This window comes from Pristiophorus japonicus, chromosome 5 (assembly GCF_044704955.1).
Source record: "Pristiophorus japonicus isolate sPriJap1 chromosome 5, sPriJap1.hap1, whole genome shotgun sequence".
Classification (NCBI taxonomy): domain Eukaryota; kingdom Metazoa; phylum Chordata; class Chondrichthyes; family Pristiophoridae; genus Pristiophorus; species Pristiophorus japonicus.
The window spans coordinates 51,268,094-51,291,997 of record NC_091981.1 but is presented as its reverse complement, the minus strand read 5'-3'; the positions used below and the strand labels follow the sequence as shown (position 1 = coordinate 51,291,997).

Genomic DNA, 23,904 nt, shown 5'->3' with positions numbered 1-23,904 from the left:
AACTTGGGCTGGGCGGTTCCAATTACACATTCCAGAGGAACTTCTGGGTGTGGCTTATCCTCCAAGGGGACCAATCAGCAATAAGTCAAATTATATCAGAGACACGGCAGCTATTTTGGCAGTACCTGTACAAATAGAAGCATCCTAAATAAATACAGAAAATGATGCAAATGCACAGGAGCTCAATTAGCAACTGAATGAAAGGATAATTTGAATGTTAAGCTTCAGCATACATTCTGATAAAGGATTATCTTTCTTCTGTATGATGATAATTTTCTAATTTAATTTCAATTTTTATTTCAGATTTCTAGCATTTGATGTTTTCTTTTTACCTCTACAATTGTAAAAATCGAATTCTACATTTTATAGCATTTGATGATCCAGCACTCAGGGGTTTGATTGGTTTTGGTTATAACGATTCTGACAACAATTAATGAGAATTAAGTGCAGGGGGCTATCTTTAACTGAAGTTAAGTAGGCAGCCAATTCTTCAGACACCTGCATGCCTAAATTACTCATTTTATACTGTTGATTTCAAAAAATGTTTTTATCTAGTTAAAGGGCAGGATATAATCATAGGAAGAACTGTCACACTGATATTTATAATACTTTGTGACATTGCTGCTATGCTGTAGATGTAGCAAGTGATGGTTAACAATTATATTTTGAAACCGCAGTTTTTTTTAAGGAAGAAAAAGGCACAATTGTACCATGATACGAAGACAAGCTGCATTACACATACAAAGGGTTCAAGATCAAACTCCTTCTGTAATTATGATCCGCTCAGACTTCTTTTGGAAGGGAGTAATGAACTTGAACATTAACGGACACCCTCTTGCATCTGCCAGTCCTGGCAACAGAAGAAAACACAAATTACAAGTTAAAATCAGATTGCCAGTCTATTAGACCTGAGGCTGAGACACACACGCATGCAGCCTATTCATCTGATTGCAGATGGAGTACTTTTCATGACAAGGGGTTCTTTTCAGTGTGATTCCAGCCTGACTTCCCTAACACAATAAGACGTTTTGTTCCCATTCAGTAACATTAGGCCCGCCTTCACCCTCTGCAAAACAGAAATTTAAACATAAACACCCTTTCTGTCTCCCAGATGAACTAATTAACATATTAGCTCATTGTAATTATGCTCACCCTTAAATGTTTTTATTCCAGTGTTAAGGGACTGCTACAGAGAAACTGACAGAACTTCTACACATTTTTAAAAGTGGCTTGTCAACTTATTTTGAATGCCTGAGTTAGTGACCCGTGAAAAAACTGGATAATTGCAGAAGCTCTTGACATTCAATTGTCCCAATTGGGATTGATAGCCCAATTGTAAGAAAATACATTTCTAATAAATTGATAAGAAACTGTATTTGCCTTTTCTTGATCCTGAACTGAACAGCCCAATGATTGACTTCAGAAGAAAACTGTGAAGGCCAGAAATCTGAAATAAAAATAGCAGTGCAGACAGTAAGTCGATTAGCACCTGAAAACTTTGGGTGTAACCTTTCACCAGAAATCTGATGAAACCTTCTTGAGGTTTGTTCATCCACCACATATACAATAACACTATAGCATTCCTGAAGCATGGGGGAAGGGGAAAAAAAACTGGGAAAGTTGTGGGGGTGGGAGAGGCTTCATCTGAAGTAAAGGCAGGATTTGATCAAAACATTAAAAATTAAATTGACACCTATATCTGTATGAATATGGCCATCACTGACACTGAACACAACTCAAGAGTTATTTATTATCAGTGTAACACAATCGTTACACCAGCACTGTATTAAGTAAAGTATGTCATTACTTCTATCAGATGAAATAATGGAAAGTGAGTTATTGGTTAAAATGTTGTCATATAGTCACTGTTGATCATATTGTGAGAATGATTGTGTCATTGACAATGTGGTGGTTAAAAAAACCTAGAGATTTAATTTATCAGATTTCTAATGAAGGTTCATACACAAACTTTCAAATGTTGATTAACTTGCTGTGTGTTTCCAGCTTTAGCATTTTATAATTTTACTTTCATATTCCCTGCATTCGTATTTTCCTTGTGGGGGTGGTGGGGCAGGGACGACAGTCACTTTGACGCTATTGAACATACAATATCTTCAGGCTTTGCTAGTCTACCTTTTGATGCATAAACAGAATTTTCTAGCAAAGCAAATATCAACACAATTAATAGCGATGGCTAAATCAGGAACAAACTGAGACTTGATTGAGGTTTGTTTAGTGGATTTGCATATAGGTAGATTTGATTGTACCTGTAATTATATTCTCAGTTCAAAAAAATACTTATACAGCTAATGCAGTGATAATCAGTCTCACTGGTCAAAATGCTTCTTTGGACACAGTATAAAAAAGTATTAGGTTTTATATTTTGATAATTAATTTGGATTTTGCTTTAATAGAACAAATGCTACAATGTGTTCTATGCTACAAATGGGATAGTTAGGTAGGTACAAAGAGGTAGGTTTTAAGGAGTTAAAAGGAGAGAGATTGAGAGGCAGAAAGGTTTAGGGATGGAATTCCAGAACTTAGGGCCTAGACTGTTGTAGGCACAGTGGACAATGAAAATTGGGGATGTGCAAGAGGCCAGAATTGGAGGAATGCACAGCTCTTGGAACGTTGTAGGGCTGGAGGAGGCTACAGAGGTAGGGAGGGGTGAGGCCATGGAGGGAATTGAACACGAGGATGAGAATTTTAAATTTGAGGCAATGTAGGTCAGTGAGCGCAGTGGTGGTGGGTGAACAAGCAGCAGAATTTTGGATGAGCTGAAGTTCATGGAGGGTGGGAGGCCAGCCAGGACAGCAATGGAATAATCAAGTCTGGAGGTAACAGAAGCATGGATGAGGGTTTTAGCAGCAGATGGGCCAAGGCAGAAGTTAAAAAACCACAATGTTAGGGTTTGTGTGTGTGTATGGGGGGGGGGGGGGGGAGGGACTGCCTAACAAAGGACCAAAATACTATGGGCTAAGATTCTGGCCTCACCGGGTCCATACGTATCCGCTCCGCAAAATCCGGTTTTCGGCGCGCAATGCATATGCACCGAAAACCGGCTTTTCCGATCCGTCAAGTTTTGGCTTGACAGATCGAATGCATCTCCGCAGCCAGGACATTCGCGCAGATGAGATCGGGCTATTTGCCCAACTTTTGCCCAGCGAATGACTTAAAAGTCTTGCGCCTGGTAAAAGCAGGCGCATAGCCTACTTTTACCAGTGTAAGAGTTTTAAAACATGTAAAAATAACATTTAAATGCACATTTTTATATTTAAAAACCCGGTCTACTAAGTTTATTTTAAACCCTATTAAAACACAAACAAAATCCAAAAAAAAATTTTTTTTTCTAAAACTGACTTTAATTTCAATTAATTTTAAATATGTGAGGTGTTTTTAAAAATCTTTATGTTGTGTTTAATGGCCTAGAAATACCGGCCTCCCCGGGTCCGTGATCATCCGTATCTCCACAGCCAGGACATTCGCATGGGCAAGATTGCGGTATTTACCCATCTCTTGTCCAGCAAATGTCTTGAAAACTCTTGCGCTTGGTAAAAGCAGGTGCATAACCTACTTTTACCAGCGCAAGAGTTTTAAAACATACAAAAACATAGTAAAATAAATTTTTAAAAACACATTTTATTGTTAAAAATCCTGCCCACTAAGGCAAGTTTATTTTGAACCATAATTAAAAAACATTTTTAAAAATCAGAATATATTTTTTTATAAGACATTTATTAACTTTAATTTAAATTCATCTTAAATATGTGATGTATTTTTTTATTTGAGTTTGGGAGAGTGTCTCTGAATCATAATGGGAACTCCTACTTACGGAGTTCCTATTATTATGAATGAAAAAATACTTTACCTGGATTGGCTGCCCAGTGCCATGTGAATCCAGCTCCAGCATACGGATGTCCCAACGTGCACATGCTCCGATGCGCATGGAGAGGAGGCCTCAGGACCGGAATCGCTGGTGGGTGCAGCAGCATAATGTAAGTGCTCATCTTTTTTACCACTTTCTGTCGAGCGCTCGCGGGAAACAGAGGACTGGGATTTCAGGGCCAATGTGGGGTTTTTTCTCAGTGATAGCAATAAGAACTCGGGGATATGGAGGTCTGATTGCTATCAATGAGAATATTGTACCGTGATTGGTTGTCCGGTCACACGTGACTCCAGCTTCTACGTGCGAACCGCAAGAACGGGGGCGCGCTCCGAAGAGCACGTAGAGATGGCCTCCCATCGCAATCGCAGGTGCCTCCAGGACTACCAGATACTTTCGTTAAAAATTCTCATGTCGAAGGCGTTCATCCGAAGGAAGCCTCCAACCCGAATTTCAGGCCATATATTTTATTTGTGAGGTTGTAACTGGAACTCTCCGCGTTTCGGGCGTTTCTACATTACTGTCCTTGGATTACAGGGGATAGGGGAGAAATACTCTCATGTGCCCAACAACACAATACAAGGTATCAAACTGTATTATAGATCTATAGCCAAGGAATATACAGCCAATGACTAATGCACAACAACTCTGACAGCCGGCCATTGCATTGTTATTAATGCAGCTTTTAGTTTGGCAGTACTTTAGAGACTAGCACATGGATTTGGTATGTGGCTGTTTAAAAAAAAAACCTGTGTAAATATAGTGAACAATACGCCCTGGAGCCGCGCAGACAGCCCCAAAGCAGATGGACTTTGCTTACCTGAATTGGCCGCCGCCGCTGCCACCTGGCTCCCCAACGGAAGCGCGGCGCGCTGGCACGTGGAGCGCGTTACCTGGTGGCCCGGCCCGGCCCCGCCCCGCGCGCTCCGCACCTGTCGCCTCTTGCACCGCACGTGCCCCTTTGATTGACAGGCCTCGCGCCTCAGCTGCCGCTCAGCGCCTTTCTCTCTCACACACGCACACACAGCAACAGCTCAACACAAGAGCGCTCGGCAACAGCGAGAATAGACGCGCTCAAAGGTTGTCATTGTGTGCCAAGCGCCCGCTTCCCCACCATCCTTTTGTCGGCTGTAATTTGAAGAAGGCATTATAAATTGGTTTAAGGGTTGAATCTGAACAACCAAAAAAAAACATCTGTTCTGCGCGCATCTTAAACCCACGAGTTGTTTTCCTCGATAGGAAATAGACGCGCATTTATCCCTTAGATTCCCCCTCCCAGTAATATACCATAAACACACATCGCTACAACGTACAATTATGCGCGGCTACATGTGGTAATTTTACTTCGAAACGATGCAACATGTCAGAGGCATGATAACCATAAATCGAAAAACGTTAGCAGCAAATTACTAAATAACACTTAACTAACAAGACCATGTTCTGATTTGTACTACCTCCTTGCGGGGATTAATCTGATAACTGTCCCATGTCTTTTACTTTTAGACTGCTCCAGTGCAGATCCTTCTGATCTACCTACGCTGTAATAGCTGGAATTTCTGGCTGCTTGACATTTGTTTAATATCTTGCTATTTAATAATGGTAAAAACAGGTGTTTTGAACGTTTTCCTTTAAAGTTAGCCGCGAGCTGTATTTCATTTTATTCTTCATTAGACAATTTTTGTCTCTTTTTTAAAATGTAATTTTCCAGAGTTTACATTTATACATGTAATATGAGTCCATGCTGCAATTTCATTACCCTGGCTTGCCGGAGCAGCACATTGATGCATTAGGTTTCTTGGCATAGCTGTGCCTTTGCTGGAAGCGATGCGAGTTTAAGGTTGAATCAATTTGTTCGTGGTCTCTGGGGTTCGGTCGGGTCAGGGGCAGGGGAGGAGAGTGGGGGTGGGTGGGGTCCTTGCCTGCTAATTGTCATGTTGGTTGGAGGTCATTGCCCTGTCTGTGGGTAGGCCACTGTTACTGATCAACATTCTCCGGGGTGGGGGTGGGGGAGACTGGCGCTGAGTGAGCCTTCAAGTAAACCTTCAGCCAGAGCTATTTTTACGGTCGTTCGTTAATTTGGAGTTCGCAATTGCCTCCTTTATCGCATTTATCAGGAGTCCGTTCATCCTTTTTGGGTGTCAAGTACTGCCTGAGGCAAATTCTGCTGGTGTTTCAGGGGTTTGAACTGCAGCGCAAATAACACGCTCTTTTCTACCTGTACTTTCATCTGCGACTGAGCCTTAAGCAGTTTTCAGTAACACAGTTCCCCGGTACATAAAAAGTATATATCACTGTAATTAATACATTTGAGTAATCGAATATAGATGTTTGCCTTCTGGTAGAAATTCCCTAAATAAGGTTTCAGTTTTTTTTAATCCACTGGGTAAACAGTTACAAATGTGTGTGGTCCAGAGTACTGCTGTTGCTCTGGATTTTACAAAGAGATCACCTGCTACAATTTGGTCAGCTAGAGCTGGAGTAGATTGTTGAAGTGGGGGAAGGGAGGCTGGACACGAGTTGGCACGCAGCAAGATGATGAAATGTAAGATTCGTTTTGTATTCTGAAAATTATTTCCTCCAGAGTAAGAATCACCCCCAGATTAAAGTGGAGGTTTAACAAAATCTTCGCACAGACTAGAATGTGGATGCATTTTGTCACAAACTTATTGAAGCAGTGCTCTGTTTTTAAGAGGAATGTTATTAAAAGGTATAGAAGGCGAGCAGGAAATTGGGATTGCGCTCGATTCTCAGATGGTGAAAAAGACAAACACAAGGTTAGTGGGCGGAATAGAACCTTACAGCACAGAAGAAGGCCATTTGGCCTATCGTGCTTGTGCTGGCTCTTTGAAGGAGCTGTCCAATTTTATCCTACACTCCAGCTTTTTCTCCCTAACCTTGCAAATTAGTCTTCTTCAACTACATGTCCAATTGCCTATTCCTATGGAATCTGCTTCCACCACCCTTTCAGGCAGTGCATTCCACATCTTGTGACAAAAATCTCTTTATTTCCCTCCTAGTTTTTCTGCCAATTATTTTAAATCCATGACTTCTGGTAAACCACTCATGATTTTCAAAACCTCTATTTAGGTCTCCCCTTAACCTTCTCTGCTGTAAGGAGAACAATCTCAGCTTCTCCAATCTCTCCACATAACTGAAGTCTATTATCTTGGTAAACCTCATCTGTACTTTCTCCAAGGCCTTGACATCCATCCTAAAGTGTGGTACTCAGAATTGTACACAATTCTCCAGTTGAGGTCCACCCAGTGATTTGTAAAGGTTTAGCATGACTTCCTTGCTGTTGTATTCAATACCCTTATTTACAAAGCCAATTATCCCATACGCTTTCTTCACTGCCTTATTAACGTGCCCTGCCACCTTCAAAGATTTGTGAATGTTGCCCAGGTCCCTCTGCTCTTTCACACCCATCAAAATTGTATTACAACAATAACAATAACACCTTGAATTTATATAGCGCCTTTAACGTAGTGAAATGTCCCAATGCAAGGAGTATTATGAGATAAAAAATTTGACACCGAGCCACATAAGTAGAAATTCGTGCAGGCGACCAAAAGTTTGGTAAAAGAGGTAGGTTTTAAGGAGTGGCTTGAAGGAGGAAAGAGAGGTAGCGAGGCGGAGAGATTTCGGCAGGCAGTTCCAGAGCTTGGGGCCTAGGCAACAGAAGGCACGGCCACCATTTAGATTTTACTACCTCAACATGTTGTTCCTTCCAAAGAGCGTCACTTCATATTTATCCACATTTAATTGCACCTACCATGTGTTTGCCCATTTCCTCAGTCTGTCTATGTCCTCCTGAAGTCTGCTTTATCATGCTCACTATTTACTATGTTGTCAAGTTTTGTATCATCCGCAAACTTCAAAAGTGTACTCCCTATACCCAAGACTAGGTTATTTATAGATAACATAATATAAAATAGTCCACTTATGTGCTGTAACATTCTATAATCACCAGGACAGAGTTCCTAACATTGATAGAGACTTTCAATAGTTCTTGATTATACCATTGGATGTGATCCTGGTGGGATTTTGTGCCATAAGTCCCACTCCAGAGTCTTGAGCACAATATAGGACTGAGAGAGTGTTGGACTGTCAGAGGTGCCATGTTTACTTTACGTTAAACTGAGGCCCTGGACATAAAAGATTCCATGGCACTATTTTGAAGAAGAGCAGGGGAGTTCTCCCTGGTGTCCCTACAAATATTTATCCTTCAGATTATCTGGTCATTATCGCATTGCTGTTTGTACGAGCTTGCTTTGCACAAATTGACTGCTGTTTTTCCTAAATTACAACAGTGACTACACTTCAAAAGTACTACATTGGCTGAAATGTGCTTTGGTATGTCCTGAGGGTGTGAAAGGCACTATATAAATTCAAGTATTTAAATTCTTTCTTTCAACTAACATAACCACAAAACAGATTATCAGGTCATTATCACATTGCTGTTTGTGGGACCTTGCTGTATGCAAATTGGCTGTCACATTTTCTACATTACGACACTGTGTACACTTCAAAAGTACTTCATTGGCTGTGAAGTGTCCTGATGACATGAAAGACGCTATGTAAATGCAAGTTCTTTCATTTCTTTTATTCCAGATCTTATTAATCACCATTATAATGGCAGAGTAATCATACTCTAGTACTCTTCCACCGCAATGTTCTTTAAGGGTAATAATTAAATATGAGTTGAAGAGAATAAGACTGATTACAGGTGGAATGCACTCCAACTTTCACAAATATTCCTCCTAATCTCCGACAAGCACACTGGTATTTTCGGAGCCAATATCAGTCTCGCACATCGGGCACATGCTCCATCACCCTGTTTGATCTACACGCCTGTGACATACTGGAACAGTCAACTTGTTGTCAACCACATTTTCTGCGATTAGATACCATCCAACAAAAGCCCTGAAGAAGCTCTGCTCTTTTCGACCTGCGGGTTTCTGACAATGGGTCCTAAGACCAAAGATGTTAACCCCTACCTTCCTCTCTCTGCAGATGCTGTCTGACCAGCTGAGTACTTCCAGCACTTTTTGTTTCGATTTTAGATATCATTCAACAAGTTCTAACAGTTACTAGCCACAGTTTAGTGAAACATATACATTCGAGTGGCTGAGTAATAAATATATTGCGAATATATCACTTTATACACAGTATACAACATATCAACATGGGTCAGTTCAGACCAGATCATGTTCCCTTTCCTCAGACACCCCAGCACTTCAGATTGAATGCCGAACTCAGTGTACCTGTTATATTTCAGCAGTGCTGTATTGGGTGTAGCCCCACCCCTTTTATAGGGGGCACTTGTAAATTATGGTTTTAGAGCCCAAAAAAAACACAAAAAAACTACAAAAATACAAAAAAAAAGGGCCTTGGGAAATGTTTGGAGTGTCCCCCAGATCGGGGGGCATGATTTAATGTTTAAGATTTAAAGTTTAATATTGTTTACTCCAAAAGAGTTGTATTGGGTATAGCCCCTCCCCTTTTATAGGGGGCACTTGTAAATTATGGTTTTACAGCCCAAAAAAACCACAAAAAATACAAAAAAAAAGGGACTTGGGAAATGTTTGCCATGTCCCCCAAATCGGGGGGGGGGGGGGGGGGTGCATGATTTAATGTTTAATTTTGTTTACTTCAAAAGAGTTGTATTGGGTGTAGCCCCCACCCCCTTAACCAGGGGGCACATGATTAAAGTGCACAACTAAAATAATTGTATTCGGGTGTACAGATCATTAGATCGACTTGATTATAATACTAACTAATGTTTTCCACCACAGCCTTAGTATTAAGGTTGGCAGAAAGGACACCTTGTTTTAAGTTAAGATTGAGATTAGCAGGAACCAAAATCTTGTTTGAAGGGTGATGCTTGGATACGCAGCTTTGCTTTTTCGTACACTACTGGCAAATTGTAATCTTTTCTATTACGTACAACCCTCAGCCGAGACCTTTTTCTAAATCCTCGTACTTAGCCTGTCGAGCAACATACACGTGTCCCGCTCTCACCTTTTTTTAAAGGATGACTATACAGCAAAAACAAGGCTGGTATGATAAAATGTAACAATAACACAGGAACTCCAATCACAGCATAAATTATAACCCATTATTGACGTGAAAAGAGAGGGAGCGGCTGATTAAAAAAGATATGAAGTTGGGAAAATCCAATGGAAGTCACTTTTTGTCTTTTGGGTTTCACGGTACAACAAAAAGGGATCACTCGCTCACGTTATTTTCCCTCCCCCAACCGAAGTAGGGATCAAAATTATTCACAGCCGTCGGTTGAGTATATTGGCGCAGTGCCGCCACCTAGCGTCTGAGAACAGTTGGAGCCAACGCAACTGAAGCATTGAGAGATATGTGTTTAGTTTACATATATCACTTTACCGCTTCTAATTATTTATGTGCATCTATGTACAATTAGGTTGAAACCTTGTGTTATTTAGCTGATCATATGTATATCAGTAACTTCTGTGGCAAGTTAAATATGTGCATCGTTGACTTTTGTTTGGATCAGAATCCTAATATATATGGATTAGTTTATCGGATACGACAGATATTAATTTGAAACTATTAATGGTATTAAATATTAATGGTATATTCTACGCAGAAGAAAATCAGCACATTTATTATCTACAGATATTATTATTAAAACATTCTGTTTATGTCACCATTGTGCTATTCCTATATTTTCATCTTTCGGGTGAGGTGAACCGATTTGCACATCGAGTACCTTGCTTTCCGTCCTACAACTGTCAATACGGTAAAAGGTGGTCGTCACCCCAATGTATTTGACGCGCCTATTTTACCATGCCCAACCCACTTGATGTGCTTCTTACGTTACTGCAAGAGTTTGTCTACTTCTCCAGTACGGGTGGAAATGGAAAACCCGACAAATATCTAACCCAATGCGTTTAGCAAGTTTCAATTGTTTAGATCATATAATAATGTACTGAATTGCTGAAATCAATATTGTAAAAGCGCGTAGGAACGGACTCTCGCGGTCTCTTTTTGTATCAAGGAGGTAGAAATACACGCAGGCATATAGATCAAGGCAAAACTCCTCAGTAGTGTTTTGTGAATCCGTTTCGCTCGCGTGAAACGGCAGTATATCAATTTAGACACACAGTTTTGTGTCAATTTCACGAAACGTAACATCAATCGACCAGCAGCTAGGGTGCGTGTGTGTGTGAGACACACAGACACACACACAGACAGATAGAGAACAGAGAAGATTGAGCACAAAAGATCCAGCTTCGTGGTGATTCTTGTCTTGAATCAGTGGGACGGAATAATGCCAGTTTGGGGAGAGGAAAAAGGCAGCTTTAATTTAATGCCAGGGGGAGGGAGGGAGGGGAAAAAGTGCATTTGCAGCCATGCCCCCTTTAAGTTGGTAGTGTAAACTCGAATGAGGTCAGCCACGGCGTTTCTCATTGCACGCGCCTCGCGGCTGGCAGCCAATCCGGTGGCGCGGGGGCGGGGCAGGGCGGTGGAAGCGTTGGAAACAGACGCGGTCTGGGCGAATGACGCCCTCTGATTGGCTGGAGCAGGGACACCTTTAACTCGACGTCACAATGGCTGGGACTGGATAAGAAGGCAAAGCGAGTTCGCGTCTGGTTTAAGCAGCAGACACAAGTTTTTTTTTATATAACACAGTCTTCCCGCATGGTCAGAGCGGGAAGGTTGTGCCAAAGTATATACACATTTTATACAAGAAACTAGGTTATTTTCTGCGAACGCGAGGAGCAGCTCTTTTAAAGCATAGCAGCTTCTGTTATAACAGAAAAAAGTACAAGCTAACCAAACTGCTTACAGTATAAAGCCTTTTTTTGCCCTCCGTGCCCATAGTGCAAAAATATATTTTAAAAAGAAAGCATGGTGCAGCAAACGAACAACGCAGAGAACACGGAAGCAGTGCAAGCCGGAGAGTCTACCGACTCCGGCGCTTCCGATCTGGGCATAGCTTGTTCACCCGCGGCGGACTCCGTGGCATCGGACGGGGAGAAAACGGACGAGCCGAGCTGGTGTAAGACCGCCAGTGGGCACATCAAGAGACCCATGAACGCATTTATGGTGTGGTCGCAGATCGAGAGGAGGAAGATCATGGAGCAGTCGCCGGACATGCACAACGCCGAGATCTCGAAGCGCTTGGGGAAGCGCTGGAAGTTACTGAAAGACAGTGATAAGATCCCCTTTATCCGTGAAGCCGAAAGATTGCGACTGAAGCACATGGCGGACTATCCAGATTATAAATACAGACCGAGAAAGAAGGCAAAAAGTGCAAGCAGCAAACCAGGAGAGAAAAGCGAAAAGATCAACACTAAACTCTCGGCTAAAAAGAGCAGTAGCAGCAATAGTAGCATTAGCAAACCCAGCAAAACGCACAAGATCACCTTGGGTACGCTCACCAAGTCTCCGATCATTCACCAGCATCCGCAGTCGGGCACCACTACTTCTAACACAAACACTACCAACCAACACTCGATTTACAAAGCGCGGACGAGCCCCGCTTCCAAACACCTTGTAGATAAGAAACTGAAAGAGAGGCGGTCGTTCGGGGGCCAGGGCACTACCTCTCCAGCCGCCGTGCCAGCCAGCCCGACCCTCAGTTCTTCAGCCGATCCCAGCGACCCGGTCAGTTTCTATGAAGATATGGCAGGCGGGACAAGGGCGAGGGTCCCAGATTCGCCCGTAGACCAACGCAAACACCCTGGCAATTTGCGATCGATCTCGCCGGCCCCCTCCACGTCCCACTCCTGTTCTTCTTCGTCTCTGGCCTCGTCTTCCGACGAAGAGTTTGAGGACGACCTCATGGACCTTAGTTCCAGCCCCACTTTCGAGAGCATGACGCTGGGCAACTTGAGTTCGTCCCTGGACAGAGACCTGGAGTTTAATTTTGAGCAGGAGTCGGCGTCTCATTTTGAGTTCCCAGATTACTGCACGCCAGAGGTGAGCGAAATGATTTCAGGGGACTGGCTCGAGTCAAGTATTTCAAACCTAGTGTTCACGTATTAAAGAGCGACAAGTGAAAGAAACGGACTGTTGCTGTTTTATCTTGGAGGGAAGAAAAGGGATCGTGAATTGAAGTAATTGTGATCCAAGTGCTGTAAGATTGCGTGATCCCAATGTCTGATCGCAAGTCTTCAGCAAAAAACAAACAAATGTGCCGACGTGTTTTAAGAGCGACTGAGATTCCATTGAAAATAAAATGCCCAGTCTCGAGTCTGGACTGAAAAGGAAAACCTGAAATTGATTTGCACGTACGGAGGGAACGCGGGCTTCGCATTAAGACTGGACGTTTTAAGCCGTGGAATGAAATGAAATGAAATCGCCAAATCAAATTATATTGGTACAGACATACACACACGCGCGAAGTCGTGAGATCTACACACGAAGAGAGTGTTTCATGAGAAGAATGGTGGCGTTGGATTACTGTATTTCGCTGGGTTCATAGCATGTTGTACTGTATCTTTCCAGATTCTGTACAGACTTGAACAGTTAGTAGTGTTAGGGCGAGTCAAATCAGATAGATGGCGCTCTGTATGATTCCTACCAAATCACCAGCTCTTTTCCCCTTATCACTAACGCAACTCAAATCTCTGCTGGACTGTATTTTCTGGACCAAAATTCCTCAAAAGTTTCATATTCCACAAATTTTACAACAAACATGAACTTCTTGTCACCGATCTTTCATCCTCGTATTGTTTTGTTTCCCTTGTAAATGTAATCAGAAACCATTTTATATGGATGTATTTATACTGGCCAAACATTTTGACATTTTTTTCGTAGGCCTGTTAATTACCTGCACCGTTTTATCTCCTTCGCTGAAGGGCTAGAGTTAAACTTTTAATTTTATATTTAAATGTAGACTTTGACACTTTTAAAAAAAAGACAGAGAAAGATGAGACGTTTGATTATTTTCTCAGTGTATTTTTGTAAAAAATATAAAGGGGTGTTAATCGGTGTTTATCGTTGTTTGGATTTCCTGATAATGAACAAAGAGGCCGATGTCACAGCGTTGCCTCTTTTTTTAATTCCACATGTTTACACTTTTCAATCTGCAGGTTTTGTAATTTAAGGTTGCAGTTACCTTTACGTTGGCTTCGGGGTTGTATTTCAACAGATGTCAAAGACCCCACAACGTCCCTTCCTGTAGCCTATGATCTGTCTACTTGATAGTATTTAAAAATGGAAAACTATTTGGACACTTGTACCCAGAAACAGATGACCGTTAAAGCTTCTTTTAAAATTGCTAATGGCTGCAATCATGGTCCACATATATATAAATATTAACGAAATGTAAGGGGAGTAGGCCAACCGGGAATTTGTAATTATTTTCGATCCTTCTGAAGTTGAGCACCAACGCAAAGAAAAGGGATGCTGCACCTTCACACCATTTATGTGGCGCTCCTTAAATGGCGCTCAACCACTGGATATCGAATATTTGAGTTCGCGACACTATGCTGCGTTTCTCATTCTGTAATAATAACTATTATTAATTCTTATAACTTGTCGGCTAAATATATTGTTTTGGCATGAAGCTAGCATATATAGTTCCGAAATCAGGTTTAGCTGTTGTAGGGGTTTTTTGATGGGGGAGGGGTTTGGGAGAGAAGTGCGAACGCCTTTGTACATTTAAATCTGTATTATATAAACCATGAGACTGTGTGTTACTTGTATGTGTCCAAAAACTACCGTGACAGGCACTAAAGACAGCAACCGCGAAAACAAAAATCTTGGTAGCTGTCCTATTGTTAGTTTTTATAATCTTTTATTTTACCTTTTTATATTTTCATCCATCCTGTGCAATATGCTGTGTATAGTCTGTCAGATGATCATGCCTCAACACAACCTTTTTTTCTTTAAAAAAAAAGAAGTCATGCCAGCTAATCGTGTCAAGTCACTGCCTGTCAGTTTGTTGATATACTCTTGTAAATAGTTTTTTTGAGAGAGAGAGAGAAGGAAATAAAATCAGCTGGAACTGAACCCTAACCACTGAGTCCCTGTTTTACTGCAAAGGAGAACGGGAGAAGGAGAAAAGTCGCCAATCTGCTAAAATAATTTACGTACACTAAGCGTGTACACGTACCAAACGTGACTAAAAGCATTCTAAAAGCATTCCAAACACTAAGAATTACGAGCTAGCAAAAAAAGGTTCCACGAACCCAAAGCGGAAGCACTGTCTATGTTTATATGTGTGTGTGTGGGGAGGGGGGGGGGGCGGCAAAAAGTCAGTAAAAATGTTAATTTTTACTTTATTCTTGTCAATTTCGAAATAAACAAGCCACGCATCTCTCTATGTTGTCTGAGTGGTGTCTTTAACTCTTGTGGCATAGAGAAGAGTCGTTTGAAATGGGAGAAGTTAAAATCAAAGCCCGGATTCTTAACCATGAGACGTTCCATCAGAAATATACAAAACGTGGGCTCATAAACAATCTTTCAGGAAAGGCTTTTTTTTAAAAAAATGCCCGCCACGTCTCACTCACATAATCTACCTTCCGTTTCCGAGTCCAAACGCAATTCTCCCTTTTCTCTCGAAACAGACGGGAAGCCAAGCAGTTAAAAGATTCAAGACGGGAGTTCAGTTGGAGGCATTCGGGGTTAGTTTCCCATCCGGAGGTTTTCAAATCCTGTAATTTAAATACTCGCTTCAGTATGAATGCTGCCTGATTTTCCCAGGAAGTCCACGATTAGACGGGCGGAGGAGGAGGGTGGGGGAGGGGAGATTGTATAGTCTGGACCAGAAAGAGGTAATACAGTCTGAACAACGTGTGGTCTGTGCACTGCAACTGGATACAGGGCTATTCACAAAGCTTCACAATATAGTTAGGACTACGGAGGCCGGAAGGTTTTCTGTGGCCTGTAACATATTAACGTGAACACAAATAACTCCTTTAGCATTTTAACAGCATGTTCTTTTTATATTCATAATCTTTAGCTGGCCAGCCAAATATTTTGCTTTGTATTTTTTTTAATTGATCGTTGGCAAACATAAATTAATAGTTGTTGATGATCCCCAACATCTTAAAACTATGAGGGTATATTTGAACCAATTCAATCTGAGTTTTTACAAACCCTACCCCCCACAACAGGCAAAACCAACTCCTCTCCTTCCCCCACACAGTCCATTACAAAGAGTCTGCACACCCCTTAACAATTGGATATTAGGGGATCTTCTACACGAATGTTAAAACCTTTTGAGCGAAACCATTCTATCCACAGCAGGCAGCAGTTGGTGAATTAATGCTATGGGAAGGGGGAGGGGTACCATAGAGGCAAGCGGATCAGTCACCTTATTCCTGCTTTGGGAACAGCAAAGGCGAGCAGTCTCCATTTTAGACTCCCATTTCAAAACGTATTTAGGAAACACGCCGCCAGTCCAAGATTATTACAATAAAAGTTTTAACAACATATAAACTACAACCGAGAGCAAAACACAGATATTGTTATGGAGGTGTTACGTTACGTTCTGATAAAGATTTTTTGACCTAAAAAGGTACGTGGCGCAATTATAGCTTAGACCTTTAGTGACATGGCACAGAGTCAACTAGCCAGTTTTGCTGAGGCAGACTTATATGGATCAGCTATAACGCGGTCGTGTTGGCTCCATTTGAATTTGTGAAATAAGCTGTTTAGTAGACGAGCCCCTCTCCCCTTTTACAGGACTTGCGATGTTTCAAAGAGACCGAAGAAACATTTGGAAGAGCACTTTAATTTGCTAATCATAAATTACTAGGAAAGAGAAAAATGCGAATAGCATTTAAATCATTGTATCCGTTAATAAAAGATGGCGACCACTTTCGCTGCTGGGGCTGTGTCCTCGGTTGCACTCAAATAAATTGTGTGGAAACAGACTGGAATTATCTGGAGTGTGACTTGCAATGTTAAAATCACAAAAGGGCTGTAAATCAGTGACACCGTCCAGAGATTTAGATAAAAAATAAGGACATTTTAATAAAATATAAATATGTGGGCATTGTCACGAGTGGTGTTTCGCAGTTAACCTTCCCATTAAGAGGAAGGTTTGCCGAAACTGCAGCCTTCTCTGAGGGGTAAGATAAGCAGAAATGACAGCCTTATTTAGATACGGTTGGAGGTAGCAGAAACCGCAGGCCTGATTTGTGCAGTAGAATTTTGACAAATTGAAAATAAATAGCCCAATTGTCAAATAAAGTGAACTAAACCCACTCCTCACAAAACATTCCTAAATATCAGATGCAAAAATCGCCGTTTGCATGCTTTATCTGGAGTCTTGTGCGGCGCAATGCCTTCATTTAATGCACTTTAGACACACGTCGCAGAAAAATATACACATTTCAGCAATACAGCACATTCGAGCCCAAGGATTAGATAAACTTTTTTTAAAAAATGAGAGGTTAGGAGCGCAATTAAAACAACGAACCTTCCCCTCGACATTGTTTAATGGAAGAGTATGGGGGAATCTACTTTCCTTTGGAATTGGCAGGAGCTAGTTTTGTTTTTCGTCTGCTTCGTGGATAGGATTGTCAGAGCTGACAATCTAATGTTAGAATTAGCAGAAGCTGTAGTCGTGTTCAGGTTTAGGGTTACGTCTTCAGAGTTAATAGAAGATGTAGTCTTGTTTAGGATTAGAAACCGCAGGCCTGTTTAGGTTTAGGGCTAGGTGTTGTTCACGGTTAGGGTTAGGTCTTGTTTAGGGTTTGGGCTTGTTTAGGTTTAAGGTTAGGTATTGTTTAGGGTTAGAGATAGGTATTGTTTACAGTTAAGTATTGTTTAGGATTAAGTATTGTTCAGGTTTAGGGTTTGGTCTTGTTTAGGGTTAGGTGAAGCTGCAATCTTGTTTAGGGTTCGGTCTTGTTTAGGTTTATGTCAGCAGAAACTGCAGTCTTTAGCTTTAGGGTTAGGTTTTGTTTGTGGTTAGGCCCTGTTTAGATTTACGGTTAGGAGAAGCTGCTGTTTTTAAGTTTACGGTTAGATCTTGTTTAGGTTTAGGCTTAGGTCCTCTTTAGAGTTATGGTTCGTTTCTATTTAGGTTTATGGTTAGGAGAAACTGTAGCCTTTAGGTTTAGAGTCAGGTCTTGTTTCGGGTTAGGGATAGGAGAAGCTATAGTCTTTAGGTTTATTGTCAGGTCTTGTTTAGGGTAGAGATAGGAGAAGCTGTAGTCTTTAGATTTAGGGTCAGGTCCTGTTTAAGTTTAGGATCATGAAAATCTGCAGTCTTTTGGTTTCGGGTTAAGATAACTTGCAGTCTTTTCTAGGGGGGGTTAACGTTAATAAGCGAAAACCGTATCTATAAAGTTAGGCTGACAGAAATGGCTGATTTGAATGCATTCTTAGCGTCAAATGAAAGGGGGGGGGGAGGGGTCATGAATCAATTCACACTGTCTCCTCCGTAAATACACAGTAAAATACTGGATATTGATTCTAGCTTCATGAATAAAATGGCCCAACTTCATAAGTAGCACGGCATTACGCGAAAGTGTAATAAACTAAAAATGAACCACCGTTACCTAAACGCGATAGTACTTCTGCGAATCATACATTAATCAGTGTCCTTTGAAGTTTTACAACACGGTACACATACAGTATTATTGCTGTCAACAAGCATTCAGCAGAGGATTTAAGGAGGCAGATAAGGGCAGTTAAGACCATTCATAAAAGTGTGTCCAACACATATACAAGTTTAATGGAGAATGTCCCTTTTAAAATCGGACCCTTTTCCTCACAGCTTCTACCTGTGCATGTCAAATCACAGCTGGAACTCTTCTGGGTGTCTTGGTGCCTGTCATTAGAACCATCAGTCCATTTCGGTCTGTCTCAGAGTCTGTCAGGAAATGACTTTTAAAAGAATGGTTTTCTTTGTGCAATTTTCGCACAGGCTCGGCAAATGGGTGGATTTGTCTCACTTTTATTACTTTGCTAGTCCTCCTAGATCATGGCGGTTAGAAGTGCATTCTCTCTTCCCCTCCCCCCAAAATAACCCAGCACTTTGTTCTTTCCCAACGGTGTCTCTGCGGCGTTTGGCGATGAGAGTGACGTGTTAAATTGGAACACGTTTAATTTACAAACTGTGAGGGTTCTGAATGGTTTGTTTGTTTGAGATAGAAAACTATCACATCACTCACACATAAAAATATAACACACATCTTTAGGAATTGTTGATGGACAGTTTTGGAAATATTTGTCAGCAAGCCGGAGTGTTTGATGACTATTACTCACACCGTTAAAGACGGTCTTTTTATATTAATCTTGTACAGACATACCAGTTGTGCAATGCTTACTATACCATTCCATGTTTAGCAATATATTTCATTTAAGGCTTATATCAAATCTGTGTTCATTTTGCCCGCAACTCCATGTATGTACCCCACCAAGCAAGTTTCCACTCCTGCCAGAGCACTGAAACGACCTTTATCAAAGTCACAAATTGCATCCTGTGTGAATGTGACGTGGTAAACTATCTGTCCTCATCCTTCTCGATTTGACTGTAGCCTTTGACACGATTGATAACACCATCCTCCTCCAACGCTTCTCATCCGTTGTCCAGCTGGGAGTGACTGCCCTAGCCTGGTTCCATTGTATCTATCCAGTCATAGCCGGAGAATCACTTCACACTCTGCATCATTATATTTGATGTCCCTCAACGATCTATCCTTGGCCCCCTCCTATTTCTCATCCATGCTGCCACTCACTGATATCAACCGAAAACATGATGTCAGAACACCTCTCTCGACCCCTTCAATATCTTTGCTGCTTGTCTGACATTCAGTATTGGATGAGCAGAAATTTCCACCAATTAAGTATTGGGAAGACTGAAGCCATTGACTTTGCTCCACACCATAAATCCGGTTCTTTAGCCCTCTTCCTGGCCACAGTATGAGCCTGAAACACACCATTTACAATCTTATTGTCCTATTTGCTGCTGAGCTAAACTTCCAACCACACATCCTCTCTATCACCGAGTCCGCCTACTTCCACCTCCATAACATCACAGGTCTCCGCCCCTGCCTCAGATCATTTGCTGTTGAGACCCTCATCCATGCCTTTGTTACCTCTAGATGCAACTATTTCAATGCTCCTCTGGCTGGCACCCTCCATTTACATAAATCATCCAAAACTTTGCTGCCTGTATCCGAACTGGCACTAAGTCCCCTTCACCCGTCATCCCTGTGCTGGCTGACCTACATTGGCTCCTGATCCAATAACGCCTTGATTTTAAAATTCTCATCCTTTTTTGCAAATCCCTCCGTGGCCTGACCCCTTCCTATCTCTGTAACCTCCTCCAGCCCTATAATCTTCCGAGATCTGCGCTCCTCCAATTCTGGCCTTTTGCACAACTGGATTCTCATCAGTCCAACACTGGCAACCGTACCTTCAGCTGCCTAGGCCCTAAACTCCGGAATTCCCTCTCTACCTTTTAAACGCTCCTTAAAACTTATCTCTTTGACCAAACTATCGGCCACCTGTCCTAATATCTCTTCATGTGGCACTGTGTCAAATATTATTTGATAATCGCCCCTGTGAAGCGCTTTGGGACGTTTTACTACATTAAAGGCGCTACATACATGCAAGTTGTTGTAATTACGAACACAATCGTGCTTAAAAAAACAGGAGCTTTGCAACGTTTAACCAGGTTTGTTACTTTTCGAGACTAATATTCTACCCAGACTTGTCTTTTTTTTAAATAAATGAATGTATAAATAGAACCCAATATATTTGATGAAATGCTGCCGGGACTGCTTGTGTTTTTTTATGTTACTGTATTCCATCTCCAACTTTAAAAAAATCTGCTGAATATTGACACATTTGTTATTAGTTGATGATGATCGTTTTTTCGTTGAGTGTTTTTTTTGCACAAGTCTGTTCACGAACTGTCTGCAGGACTGATGGTCTTCGATCCCTGACCTCCCCCACATAGGTCCAAGTGGGAGGCTCCCAGCCCAGCCAAGCTCGCAAACTGAACGGCACAGACCCCGCATGTCCAAGGGAACCAGGTCCTCTCTCTCACTTTGCCGAGGGATGAGATTTTGAGAAGGACGAAACGCATATTTTAAATGTCTTTGAATCGTTTCCAAAGGGTAACCATACGTCCATATTGTACCATCGTCAGAAACGGCAAGTTCTTGGAATCTGTTCTCATTCTAACAGCAGCTGCTAAGAAGCTGACAATAAGGAAACTGCTGATATTGCACTTTTAACATTATTTATATGATGGCGTGTATTGGGTACGGACATTCTCTCAAAGGCAGTCTGGAGGTTAAAGGCGATCTGGAGGTTAGAGCTAGCAGACCGCAATATTAAGCTGCATCAAACCATTGGAGAGACACAGCCACCGTGATGCTTGTTAATATATTATTGCACATAGTCAGTTGAACACCCCATGAAAGAAAATCTTCTGTATTTAAACGGCCGATTATTGGAAGAAAGATTAGAACACGGTCCCCAAAGTCACCACACTTTTTACATTCAATGAGCATATATATACTATATATATGTCCCAGTAGATATATATATTGTTTGTGTGTGTGCGTGTGTGCATGTCCCAGTAGATATATATTATATATATTGTCTCTGTAGAAATGAAATTCCGTTGGCGGCGCTGCCTGGTCAATGTGAATCCCCTGGACTCTAAAGGTAACACAAGGGGGAAGGAGGTCTGCTAGATTCCCAAAGTGCCATATGCAGTAAGATTTGTGCCACTGCCTGTTTCACGCTTCTTTAAAGCCAGTGAAATCTGAATAAGGCAGATTATACGGGTCACCCCGTGCCCGTCCGAGGCACGAAATTCTCATTAACTAGAACGGTTGTGTCATAAAACGTCTGCGTGAAAATTGCTTAACCCTTCAAAAGAGCACGGATCCACGTCAAGGTTCCTTGTCTTCTGCTATTGCAAGAGATACAAATTTTCATGGATATTGTATGTTCTCACGTTCATAATTTAGATCCATTCAACCGTCTACTTTTGGGAATGCATCAGTAGTGAACAAGAACCAGAGTGGCTCCATATTTCATCCAGAATGTTTTATCCCTCGTAATAACAATGTTTTCTATTATTTTCCGCCGTCATGGGCTTTGCTACTCTGGAACTGTTTATTAGCTGTTGAACTGCCAGGACAATGACACTTGTACATATAGAAGGGGGTGGAGGGATGTTTAAGATGATTTATGGATTTGATAGGGTAGATAGAGATACATTATTTCCTCTGGTGGGGGAAGTGCAGAACAAGACGGCATTACCTTAAAATTAGAGCCTGGCCATTCAGAGACAATGTCTAGAAGCACGATCCCCAAAGTCATCATACTTTTTATAGTCAATGAGCTATATGTTGCTATATATGTGTCCCAGTAGACATAGAGAGAGAGCGTGTGTCTGTGTTAGTGTGTGTGTGTATGCCCGGTAGATATATATTTTATATATTGTCTCTGCAGAAATTAAGTCTGCTGCTGGCGCTGCCTGGTCAATCTGAAATCCCGGGCTCTTGTTAAAGGTAACAGAAGCACCCCACCTTTGATTTACGCAAAGGGCAATCTGGAACTCTTTCCCCCCCCCCACCCCCGCCAAAAAAAATGCTGTGGAAGCTAGGTCAATTGAAAATGTCAAAACTGAGATTGGTAGATTATTGTTGGGTAAGGGTAGTTAGGGATATGGAACCAAGGTGGGTAAGTTGTTAAGATACAGATCAGCAATGATCCAATTGAATGTCAGAACAGGTTCTTGGGCTGAATGGCCAACCCCTGTTCCTATGTTCATATGTGTTTCTCCAACTGTTTCCACTGACAAGAGAGTTGGTAAACAGAGGGCACAGATTTAGTACAATTGGAAAAATAACCAGAGGGGAGATAAGGGTTTGTAAAAAGACAGCGAGTTGCTATGGACTGGAATGCACTGCCTGAAAGGTGGTGGAAGCAGATTATACAGTAACTTTCAAAAGGGAATTTGGTATATTCTTGAAAGTAAAAGATTTGCAGGGCGATGGGGAAAGGGTGGGATTAATTGGATAGCTCAAAGAGCTGGGACAAATACAATGGGCCGAATGGCTATCTGTGCTGTAAAATTTATGATTCTCGGCGGGGGGGTGGGGGTAACCAAATGGGTTATTTGCCTACTGTTGACGCTTATTACTCTGGGCACTGTGCTCCAGCCTCTCGTATCTTTTCTCAGCAGAGTAACAGGCTTTAGGTGTGATATGCACAGACCTACCATAACAGAAAATAACCAAGGACCATAGAATGTGGCAAAGAACAAAAGATTGTAGAAAAAATGTATGCCAACAAGAAATGATTTGGATCTAAAACGGAGGCACGCGCCAATGCCCTGGGTAATCATTTTAATAAAAATAATTCTCAGTTTAGTTTCTAGCAAGACGGTCACCAAAAGTTACCGCAGAGAATTAATGCAAGCGTGCAAAGTGCGAATATTTAATCGAGTATCCATAAAGTTTTTTTTTAACACAGCAAGGACTCTGGAGTACAGATGTTTTCTGCGAACTCTGCCCCTCGCTCCCAATGAGAAAGCCATTTAATCGGCATTTTTACAAGGTTCTGTTCACCCACAATCCAGAATCCAGATGTTTGCTTCTGTAGATGAACTCCTACAGACGGATGCACTTAATACCTGATGTCAGGAACGAATCGTTCTTATGGTGCCAAACAGGAAAATACTAGCGCAGCCGCAGAACTAACACATTTGTTTCAGAAATCAATGCAATCACATTTGCTTGCAGATAAAAATCGAATTATGTATATGTAAGATTATAGTCATCAAATGTGATATGCAGGATATGAGTAGTTTTTTAACGATAGGAGTACGTATCGCGGTATTTCTTGTCTCAGTTCTGACGAAAGGTCATTAAATGTGAACTCTGTTCCTCTCTCCACAGATGCTGCCTGACCTGCTGAGTATTTTCAGCATTTTCTGTTTCCCCTGGCTCTGATCTTCGTGTGGAGGTTTACTTGATCAGAGCGTATCTCCTTACATGTATTAACATTTGCTTTTTAATTGGCAAACTGCGCGCTGCCGTGTTGAGGAG

General features: G+C 41.6%; 1 protein-coding gene and 1 long non-coding RNA gene across 2 annotated transcripts; one reads left to right on the top strand and one right to left on the bottom strand.

The window, feature by feature from the left end:
* Positions 1–314: 314 nt before the first annotated feature.
* Positions 315–4,819, bottom strand: LOC139263802 (uncharacterized). Its single transcript, XR_011593211.1, has 3 exons — positions 4,704–4,819; positions 1,381–1,447; positions 315–850 (listed from the first exon to the last, which is right to left on the bottom strand). It is a non-coding gene; the product is annotated as an uncharacterized lncRNA (long non-coding RNA).
* A 6,706-nt stretch (positions 4,820–11,525) lies between these two features.
* On the top strand, positions 11,526–14,887 carry sox4b (SRY-box transcription factor 4b). The gene has a single exon (XM_070880625.1). The coding sequence runs from the start codon at positions 11,771–11,773 to the stop codon at positions 12,908–12,910; it is 1,140 nt and encodes a 379-aa protein (XP_070736726.1). The 5' UTR covers positions 11,526–11,770; the 3' UTR covers positions 12,911–14,887.
* The last annotated feature ends 9,017 nt before the right edge of the window (positions 14,888–23,904 follow it).